This window comes from Callorhinus ursinus, unplaced genomic scaffold (assembly GCF_003265705.2).
Source record: "Callorhinus ursinus isolate GAN/ISIS: 27379988/994484 unplaced genomic scaffold, GSC_fseal_2.0 scaffold72, whole genome shotgun sequence".
Lineage (NCBI taxonomy): Eukaryota > Metazoa > Chordata > Mammalia > Carnivora > Otariidae > Callorhinus > Callorhinus ursinus.
The window spans coordinates 5671791-5683312 of record NW_027397134.1 but is presented as its reverse complement, the minus strand read 5'-3'; the positions used below and the strand labels follow the sequence as shown (position 1 = coordinate 5683312).

Genomic DNA, 11522 nt, shown 5'->3' with positions numbered 1-11522 from the left:
GGCTGATTGTGCACTAGTCGAGCTTAAATAACCACACAGAAATAGTTGCGGGCACCAGGCAATATATCCTCTTGTGTCAAATGTCTGGTGAAGACAACTGTGATTAGCAGATTCGGGGAGGAAAAAATGGAGCTGTATTTCTCCCATTTGGGAAAGTAAGAACGAGACACCGTGCACGCAAAGTGCGCAGAACAGAGCCTGGAACTGAGGAAGCGCGGAATAAATGGTAGCCAAGGCTGGAGGCTCTTAGCTTCTCCATATGTAAATAAGGGAATTGGCTAAGCTGATACATTCTCAGCTCTTGGGTGACTCATTTTCCAGGCGCATGAGGAAACATACGACAGTGGGAAGAAAGAGGACTGGCGACATTGCACCGAGGCCCCGATTTAGCACAGCAGTAACCTATCCGACCTGGCTCTGGAGGTGCCCAAAGAGCTGGACTGATGGGGCGGGGAGGAGCCATAGGGAGGAGCTTAACCGTCTCCGCCCACAGCCCACCGCGTTCCTCATTGGTCCTGGGAGCGCTACGCTCGTAACGTTACACGCATGCGCCATAAGTGTGGAAAGGGGGCGTGGCCCACCAAGAAGGAGGAGACAAGATGGCGGCGTCCGTGGGGCGGCAGTGCCTGAGGTTGCTGCGTGGGATCGAGCCTTGGCGGAGCAGGTATACCGTCTGGGGAGGCTGTCTCGGGGTTGGGAGGCGGCCTGGGCAGAGCCGGAGTGCTGGGAGGGAGAAATCGTTTCTCTTTTGCGGGCTCCCTAAGGAGGGGTCGTGTAAAGACTGAGCCATCCACCTTCACGTAGAGCTCGGGAGCAGGTGTGACTGCCGGAGCGTAGAGAGGTCCGGATTTATTTAGGGTCTGGCCTAATAGCTCTCGCTTTGCCCTTTCCAGCTAGGTGGAAGTGCAGAAGGGACCAAACAACAACAACAACAAAAATCCCAAACAAAACAGATGAAATAGGCTGCGTGCCCTCCACTAGAGTCGAGGCTGGGCTGGACGCCCCTTTCGGGGTTTGTGTTCCTGGAAGGGCAATAAGATGTGGAAAGAGCTTTGGACTGGAAGTCGGGGGCTTTCGTTTCAGATTCTTGGTCTTTGAATCAAGAGGTTGGATTCGGTAATCTCAAATAGTCTGTAAGGAATTAGGGTCTTGGTTATGCTGGGGACTGCCTCCCACCTCTTAGGTTCTTAGAATTGGAAGAGATCTGAGGGATCATCTAAATCCAGCTGTTTTTCGAATTGGCGAAATTGAGGCCTTGAGTGCGAGAGGGACCTGCTTGGTTTTACCCAGCTAGTTAATAGCAGAGCCAGGACCCTGACCTCTCTCTCTCTCATAAGCATGGACTCCATGAGGGCATTTATTATTCAGAAATAGCTTGGGAGCATTTGGACTCCTGGAAAATGGTTTAAAATGCTGGTAGCTATGACTCAGAGTTGGCTGCTTGGTGTCATTTCAAAGAGCGAGGGTTTGAGAGACGCACGGTGATTTTTGTTTTTCCGGCAGGGTTAATTTTATCAGCGTTAACCAAAACTTGCTCTGTGACCAGAGGTGGTGGTGACCTGTTATTGTAATTTGGGGAAGTAAAAGGACACTGGATTTGGACTGAGAGGGAATAGAAACTGTGATTGGCCTTACCACGAAAGCTTTACTCTCCTATCATTGACTATTCAGAAATGGTGTAGTTCTCTCAGGAGGGGGCTCTGCAATGTGGTAACTGCTGGGATTTGGGCTGGAGGGTCTCTGATCTGATATTAATACCAGCTGTGCTGTTTATGAGTCAGCCATGAATTCAGCAAACCTGTGTCATGAGTTAAAAAGACTAAAAAATGACACTCCAGATATTTTTTTTTTTTAAATGATGTGGAGGATGTACTCACTCACCATCATTAAAAAAAGGATTGGAGGTGGGGAGTCATACTTTAGTATCAATGGAGGTAAATGACACTGGATTTAGGTGCAGTGGTTGGAAGGGATGAGGATTTGGGCACAATAAGACTGTTTAATTTTCAAAGGTATTATATATTGATACACACAAAAACCAAAAAGACAGCATTTTCTTAAGTTTTAAGTAAAGCATGTCTGTGAGACATATAGATGAAAGCCTCGTATTGCAGTTTTTCAGTAACTGGGTGATGTGTGGCAGGTGATAGAACAAAGAGAAAGCAACATTTTGGGTGATAATTAATGGCCACGTTTCCCAAACTTGTTTGATAAAATAGTAGGGTGGATGTTTATTAGAAATTGAGATTCCCAGATATATCCCCAAGTTGCTGCCAAATTCAGATTCAGTAGGTGTAGTAGCTTGGGGCTGCAAGTGCCTCAGATGATTCGTAGGTTCAGGTAAGTATGGACTGAGTACCTAGGTAGTGGTTGCTTATGCAAGACTTTCATTCAGAAATATTTATGATATTCCGGGGCACCTGGGTGGCTCAGTCGTTAAGCGTCTGCCTTCGGCTCAGGTCATGATCCCAGGGTCCTGGGATCGAGCCCCACATCGGGCTCCCTGCTTGGCAGGAGGCCTGCTTCTCCCTCTCCCACTCCCCCTGCTTGTGTTCCCTCTCTTGCGGTTTCTCTCTGTCAAATAAATAAATAAAATCTTAAAAAAAAATATTTATGATATTCCTACCACTGCAAACCACAGTGCCAGGAACCATGAGGGAAGGGAGTGAAGACAGGAATTATAAGATACAGTATTTGGAATAGGCTTTGTGTTAAAAGAACTTTGCAGTTTAGTAGAAGAGAGAGAAAACACTCAACACCAATACAAGATAGAATGTGGAATAAGGCCTTCAGAAGGTCTGCCAGTTTGTTTTTAGGAGAGCTTTCATAACTTCAGAAAGCAGGAGAGATAGAAGGACTACAGTTAAAGCATCACCACCAGAGATGATGGTAAAGGATTTTATAACCTTGACAATATGGGCACAGACTAATCAGCATGGACATCGGTCACAGACAAATTTTTTTTTTTTTAAGTAATCTTAACTCCCAATATGGGGCATGAACTCGCAACCCTGAGGTCACAAGTCACATGTTCCACTGACTGAGCCAGCCAGGTGCCCCTGGTCATAGACAATTGATAGAGCCATCCCAGTTTGTGCCACCTGAATATAAACTCTGTTACTTTATATATTTATTTATTTTTAAAGTTTTACCCATCCATTTGAGAGAGAGATAGCAAGAGAGAGCACGAGCAGGGAGGAGAAGGAGAAGCATGCTCCCCCCTGAGCAGGGAGCCCGACTCGGGGCTCGATCCCAGGACCCCAGGACCATAACCTGAGCTGAAGGCAGATGCTTAACCAACTGAACCACCCAGGAGCCCCTAAACTCTGTTACTTTAAATAATAGTAATATGTAACTAGGTGCTGGTTTTTCATGATTGTCTCAGGTAATCTTAATGAGGTAGATCCTGTTTTTACAGGTGGAGAAATTGAGGCTTAGAATTAATTACGTTTCTAAAGTCACGCTTCTGGTGAGTGGCAGTGAGCCATACAGTCAGACTTGTGTGCTCACTCATGGGCTTTAATCACCGGACGCCCGCATGAGTCACCAGCTAGAAGAGACATCTGATTGAACTTATCCATTCATCCCTTTGGGCTTAATCTCACCATTGAGATTGGAGTTCAACGTGAAGGCAGACAGACCCCTATGTTCATCAAGGGATATGGGCAGTTGGGGTGCCTGGGTGGCTCAGACGGTTAAGCGTCTGCCTTCAGCTCAGGTCTCATCCCAGGGTCCTACGATCGAGCCCTGCATCAGGCTCCATGCTCAGCGAGGAGCCTGCTTCTCCCTCTCCCTCTGCCTGCTGCTCCCCCCACTTATGCGCTCTCTCTCTCTCTCCCTGTCAAATAAGTAAATAAAATCTTAAAAAGGGATATGGACAGTAAACAGAGATATATATATACACACATACACTTACACACACACACACACACACACACATATGTATATATGTAATCTGTTCATTCCAGAAGTGCTATAAAAAAAATAAAGGAAAGTAATCAAAGGGTTAGTGCTTGATAGGGGCAACTCTTGGGCATTGGTAGTCAGGAAAGCCAAACTCAGGAGGAAACCTTTTCACAGAGAACTGACTTTGAGGGACTGAGTCACATAGAAGGGTGTGCCCAGTAGAACAAACAGCAAATGCAAGGGTGTGGGAAGAGGCAAAGTTGTGGGTACTAGGAGTGGCAACAGGAATGAGTAAGGAGGAGATAGAAAACAGCAGGATATCTGAGAATCCAGCAAGGACCAAGTACATGGGGTCTGGTTTTATTTTCTGTTTTGAAAAGATCACTCTGGGGGCACCTGGGTGGCTCAATTGGTTGAGCAACTGCCTTCGGCTCAGGTCATGATCCTGGATTCCCGGGATCAAGTCCTGCATTAGGCTTCCTGCTCAGCGGGGAGTCTGCTTCTCCCTCGGACCCTCCCCCGTCTCATGCTCTCTCTCTCTCTCTCATTCTCTCTTTCAAATAAATAAAATAAAATCTTGAAAAGATCACTCTGGTTGTTTTGCGGTGACTAGGATATAGAGGGCCAAGAATGAAAACTGGAGACTGGAGAACAGGCCTTCACTGTCATCTGGTAAGAGAATCAGTTGTCTTGGGCTTGGGTGTGAGTGGTGGTGGCAGTGAGAAATAGGCAGATAAAGATACACACACACACACACACACACACACACACACACACACACAAACACACACACATTTTAAGTTTATTTTTTTGGTATTCTCTACACTCAACGTGGGTCTTGAACTCACGACCCCGAAAACAAGTTGCATGCTCTTCCAGCTGAACCAGCCAGATACCCCTATGCAGATAAAAATATATTTTAAAGGAAGTTTTCCTGTCTTGGCAGTGGACTGAATATGGATAGTGAGAAAGAAAGGACTTCTGTAAGAATGAGTCTTAGGGTTTTGATTTGTGTAGCTTTGTGAAGGGTGATACCTTTTGCTGAGATAGTGTATTATAGTAATGTTGCTGTGGTAACAGATAAACCCCAGGATCTCTGACTTAACACAGTAAGTTTATGTCTTGATCTTGTAAAGTCCCAGTGGGTGCTAAGTCCCAGTGGGTGCTCCTGATCAGTGGGGCAACGGTAATCAAAGATGGCTCCTGCTGTCTTTAGCACATGACTTCCCAAGTTCTGCATTTTTGTCTGCAGCAAGCGGGCTGAAGGGGAAAACCTGGAGGTGGATACCTGGGAAACCTGAATGGTCTTCACATTGGTTAGAACAAAGTTCTGTGGTCACACCCTACAGCAGAGGAAGCTGGGAAACACCATGTTTTGGGTGTCCCGGGAGAAGAAGTAGATTTGATAAACACCTGACTAGTCTCCCCACAGATGGACACCTCTCGGGGGAGGAGCAGGTTGAAGGGGGTGTTAGGAAGGGTTAGGAGTGAGGGAATCATCAGTATCTGGCTATTTAAAGACGTGACTGGGGGGATGGGTGAAATAGGTGATGGGGATTAAGCCATGCATTTGTTGTGATGCGCACCGAGTGATGTATGGAATTGTTGAATCACTATATTGTACACCTGAAACTGTTGTACATTAACTATATTGGAATTAAAATTAAAAAAAAAAAAGGCAGGGGACTGGATGAGCAACTCTAGGAAGAGAGTGTAGACAGGAGATCTGAACATTGGGCATGGCAACAGTTTGAAGTTAGGGAGAGACCAGAGAGGTAGGAGGAAAATCAGGGTCCCAGAAGCCGTGTGAGAAATGTGTTTCAGGAAGGAGAAAGGGTGAGGAGATCAAGAGGTACAAACTTCTAGTTATAAAGTAAATAAGTCATGGAGATGTATAGTTAATAATATTGTATGGCATACTTGAAAGTTGCTAAGAGAGTCCATCTTAAAAGTTCTCATCACAAGAAAAAAAGTTTTGTAGCTGTATGGCAATATATGTTAACTAGACTTTGGTGCTCATTTTGCAATATATATAAATATTGACTCATGTTGTACACTTGAGACTAACAATGTTATATGTCAGTCATACCTCAATAAAAAAAGAGAAAGGGATCAGTTATGGCAGATGCTGCTCTGAGAGGTCAAATAATATGAGACCCAAGAAACATGCATTGGTGTTGGCAACACGGAGGTTGTTGGTGACCTTGACAAGAGGTGACAGGATAGGAATCCTGGTTGAGCAGGATTAAGAGAGGGTGGGAAGTGAGGAAGTAGTGACAGTGAACCTAGCTTTTTTGTTGTTGTTAAGTTTTTATTTTTTTTAAAGATTTTATTTATTTGAGAGAGAATGTGTGCGAGCCGGGGGGGGGGGCAGAAAAGCAGACCCCCACTGAGCAGGGAGCAGATGTGGGACTCTATCCCAGGACTCTAGGATCATGACCTGAGCCAAAGGCAGATGGTTAACCTACTGAGCCACCCAGGTGCCCTTTTCTACGTTTTTATTTTAATTCCAGTTAGTTAACATACAGTGTTATATTAGTTTCAAATGTGCAATATAATGCTTCAACAGTTTCATACAACACATGATGCTCATCACAAGTGCGCTCCTTAATCCCCATCACCTATTTAACTCATCCCTCCACCCCCCTCCCCTCTGGTGACTATCAGTTTGTTCTTTGTAGTTATAAAGAGTCTGTTTCTTGGTTTGTCTCTCTTTTTTTCTTTTTTTGCCCTCTGCTCTTTTGTTTCTTAAATTCCACATATGAGTGAAATCATTTGTTATTTGTCTTTTTCTGACCTATTTGCTTAGCATTATACTCTGTAGCTCCATCCATGTCATTGCAAATGGCAAGATTTCATTCTTTTTTATGGCTGAATAATATTCCAGTGTATATATGTGTGTATGTATGTGTGTGTGTTGTGTGTATATATATGTATGTACATATATACACAGATGTGGTATACACACCACATCTTTAACCATTCATCAGATGGATACTTGGGCTACTTCCGAATCTTGGCCGTCGTAAATAATCCTGCTATAAACAGGGGTACATATATCCCTTTGATTTAGTGTTTTTTATTTTTTGGGTAAATATCCAGTAGTGTGATTACTGGATCATAAGTTCTATTTTTAACTTTTTGAGGACCCTCCATACTGTTTCCCACAGTGGCTGCACCAGCTTGCATTCCCACCAACAGTGCACGAGGGTTCCTTTTTCTTTTTACAACCTTGTCAACACCTGTTGTTTCTTGTGTTGATTTTAGCCATTCTGACAGGTATGAGGTGATATTGCATTGTAGTTTTGATTTGCATTTCCTGATGACAAATGATGAGCACCTTTTCATACGAATGTTGGCCATCTGGATGTCTTCTTTAGAGAAATGTCTGCTCATGTCTTCTGCCCATTTTTTATTTGGATTATTTGTTATTTGGGTGTTGAGTTTTATAGGTTCTTTATATATTTTGGATACTAACCCTTTATTGGATATGTCATTTGCAAATATCTTCTCCCATTCCATAGGTTTCCTTTTAGTTTTGTTGACTGTTTCCTTCATTGTGCAGAAGCTTTTTATTTTGATGTAGTCCCAGTAGTTTATTTTTGCTTTTGACCTATCTAGAACAAAGTTGCTACAGCTGATGTCAGCTGTAATGTAACACATTACCGCATGTGTTCTTTTCTAGGATTTTTATGGTTGAGACTGAACCTAGCTCTTTTTAAGAGCTTGTTATGAAGGAGAGAAGAAAAGTGGGGTGGAAGCTAGAGAAGGATACATGGTGGACGGTGTTTATATAAGATTGGAGAAAGTACAGGATTTATATGAAGATAGAAGTGATCCAGTAATAAAAGACAAATTGGTGTAATGGTGCATTTGCTGGGCTTTTTTTCTAGGAGCTCAGGCTAAGGCGGCATACAAGAGAGCCAGGCTCTGTGTTCTGGGGCAGGGCTGCCAAGGGGAAAGACCCACATGCAAGAGAAACTACCTGAGTGCCGTGTGTCTGGTTCCAATGGAAAGACAATTCTCCCTGATTCATACCTCCCCCAGCCAAGCGGGGGAAAAAAGCCTTATTCAACAGTCTGCAAACATTCTTTTAGTTGAGGGGTTTAGCATTCGTTCTGGAACATGTAACACAGCAGTGTACAGAACACAACAATGTACCTTTAGTCAGTTTTTATACTTCTTGTTCTAATTCTGTTTGGAAAACAGGGTTTGAGGCTTTTAGCTTTTGTAGTGGGAGTTTCTGGTCTAAGAGATTAGCATTGTTCAGTGCTGAAAGAACATTCATCTACTGAAACATTGCTCTTCTTTCTGTTAGTAGCTGAGCATCTCTCTCCTGCCTTCGTGGTGGTGATTATCATGGCCCCATACTTTTTCTCCATACAGACCTGACTCGCCTACTGGAGAATCAGAGTCATCACATTAGCCAAATTAGCACCATGCTGTGAGGGTGTTTGTAAGTCAATTTCAAGTAAAAAAATGAAGGTGCCTAAATCTGATCATGTTTGCAGGATATCAGTATAAGAAATAACTACTACATATCCATGAAAGTAAATATTGTAGGAAGGTCATACACGCAGTTTTGTTTTCCACAAAAGTGGCAATGTAGACAGTTTTATTTAATTATTGCTTCTATCATAAAGAGCTGCAGCAGAAAAAGAAGCACTGACAAGGACATAGTTTCTTTACTTTAGATTTCAGGTTAAATTTGGGGGAAACCGATGTGCTATCTGAATTGAAAGGGAGATATTTGCTCTTTGGTTAGGTGAGATCCAATTTTTAACTAAAAGTTCACGAATTCTTTCCTTGCTGGCAGTCACTTATTGCCACTGGGAAATTGTCCAGTTTCCCTGGGTGAAGATGAAACAAAGAGAAACCAACTGAATCAGAAATAATGTTTTCTTAGCATGGAAAGCTGTGAAAGTTGTTGGTAATTTTTTTCTGAGAAGGCTTGAAACCTATTCACTCTGTCAAACTAGCTTGACAAAATAGCAAAGTTAGCCACAAAAGAGAATTCAAAAATTCTAAGTGAGCCTTCCAGACTTGAAGTATATTAGAATAATCGGCATCCTTAAAGAATTTTTTTTTTAAGATTTTATTTGAGGGAGAGAGAGAGAAAGAGCGAGCACAAGTGGGGGGAGGGGCAGAGGGAGAGGAACCCCTCCCCCACCTTGTGTGCTCTCTCTCTTTCAAATAAATAAAATCTTAAAAATAATTTTAAGATGGGGCACCTGGGTAGCCCAGTCAGTTAAGCAGCTGACTCTTGATCTCAGCTCAGGTCTTGATCCTCAGGGTTGTGAGTTCAAGCCCCATGTTGGATTCCATGCTGGGTGTGGAGTCTACTTAAAAAAAAAATTTTTTTTTAAATAAATGTTTAACGGTTTATTTTTGCTTGATTATAGCCTCCTTCACTGTGAGAACACTGCCGTGAGCCACTTCCTACAGTCCTTAAGGAAGTTGCCTGTCAGAGGCTTCTACACAAGTAAGTAGCAATTAGAAGTGACGCTGGCCTCTCTGTGCTTCAGTTTGCTTATCAGTACACTGGGATAAACAGCTCCTATTTCATAGGGTTGTTAGTAGAATTAAATGACCTTGTATCTGTGGGGTGCTTAGAATGTCTGGCATGTAGTTATCCCTGGAGCACATCGTTTTTACTGGCTGCCTAGTATTCTGTTGAATGACTATCATTTGGTGTCGGACATGTAAGTTGTTTCTAGGCTTTTTCTACTATAGACGTTTCTGTGGTGACACATCTTAGTGCAGCTTCAGGATAAATTTGTAGAGCTAGAATTGCTGGATCAAAAGATTTATGTATTTTACAAGTTGGTATTTAGGCCAGATTGTTCTTCAAAGAGGATTTTTCCAGATTACGTGCACATGAGCAGGAGGTGCTCATGAGTACATCAGTTCCCCACACCCTCACCAAAACGGTAGATTATGAACTTTTTTGATTTTGTAAGCAGCCATTTGAACCTGTATGAAAATGTCTTGTCTTTATTATCTAGATATCCTTTTTATTTGATCATACCAGGAGCCATTTTGAACTGTCCAGCGAGAGTACCTTGGGAATAAAACAGATTGGTTAATGAGAGCGAGAACGAAACGTTCACTCTGGTAGTTAATAGCAGCACATCTGGGCGCTACTTAAGGACTTGCGAGCTGGAACTCGTGGGAATCACATGAAGGAAAGAAGGGGGGAGCCTTAGAAATTGAGACATAATCTTGGATCTGCAGAGAAGCTGTGCTTTTATAAAGTGACAGGCCCAGCAGGGAGGTGGTCAGTAGTGGAGGGCTATCTCCACTTACTGCTTCTTTTTGGAGAGGCAAAGTAAGCCTTTGAGAAGGCGAGACATGTCATCGAAGAAAGGGCTAGTGTGGCCGGCAGCATTCAGTAGAGCATGATTAGTCGGTCTAGGATGGTGGCTCACTGCAATGAGGAGGGTACAACAGATCTCTTGTCACTAGATACTTCAGAAAGAGGAAAAAAAAAGTTGCTTTATGGTCAGTCTTACTTGGTCAGAGGTAGAATATTTAGTTGTGAGGTAGTAATGGTTCATTAGGAATAATTAGAAGATGAAAGAGATTAATGACATCCACACGTGGTCATTAATAGAAGAAATAGCAACACCCAGAACGTGGTGGGGGGCTGGTGATATCGGGAGCAGGGGGGTTTCCACTCCCACTGGAAGTCAGAGGCAGTAAGAAGGGTATGCCCTGGTTTTGTATAGGCTCCTGGGGATTCAGCTCTTGAGGTTTTGTTTTGATAACAGCATTATTGAGATATAATCCACATACCATAAAATTCATCTTTTTGAAGTGCAATTCAGTGCTTTTTAGTATATTCAGAATTGTGCAACCATCACCACTATTTAGTTTTAGAACATTTTCATTCCTCCCCCCACTCCCCAAGCTAGTAACAACACTTGACTCATTAAACTATCACTCCCCACTTCTCCCTCCCCCCAGCCCCTGGCAACCACTAATCTACTTTATGTCTCTATAGTATGTTTCCTGTACTGTACACTTCATGTGAATGAAATCCTACAATACGCAGCCTTTTGTGGCTGGCTTCTTTCACATCATGTTTTCAAGGTTCATGTTGTATCATGTGTCAGTACTTCATTCCTTTGTGTCATCAAATAATATTCCATTGTATGGACACACCACATTTTATTTATCCATTCCCCAGTTGATGGACATTTGGGTTGTTTCTACTTTTTGGTTGCTATTGAACATTCTTGTACAAGTTTTTGTGTAGGCGTAGGTTTCATTTCTCTCAGAAATATCCCTAGTAGCAGAATTGCTGGGTCATAATTGTAATTTTATGTATAACATTTTGAGGAACTGACAAACTGTTTTACAAAGTGGCTGGCCCATTTTGCAATCCCACCAGCAGTGTATGAGTGTTCTACTTTCTCTACGTCCTTGCCAACACTTGTCTTTTTGATTATAACCATCCTAGTGGGTATGAAGTGGTCCCTCACTGTAGTTTTGATTTGCATTTCCCTGATTATTAATGATGTTGTATTGGTTTGCTGTGGCTGCTCTAACAAAGTACCACAGACTGAGTGGCTTAAATAGTAGAAACGTACTCAGGTTGGAGACTAGAGACCTGA

At 42.9% G+C, this 11522-nt stretch overlaps 1 protein-coding gene across 1 annotated transcript in view; it reads left to right on the top strand.

Annotated features, from left to right (window-relative positions):
• The first annotated feature begins 565 nt into the window (after positions 1 to 565).
• PISD (phosphatidylserine decarboxylase) overlaps positions 566 to 11522 on the top strand; it is a 42298-nt gene continuing 31341 nt past the window's right edge. Inside the window, exons 1-2 of the mRNA XM_025858226.2 lie at positions 566 to 664; positions 9309 to 9388. Coding sequence (XP_025714011.1) covers positions 600 to 664; positions 9309 to 9388 — 145 coding nt within the window. The 5' untranslated portion in view covers positions 566 to 599. The remainder of the gene's footprint in view (positions 665 to 9308; positions 9389 to 11522) is intronic.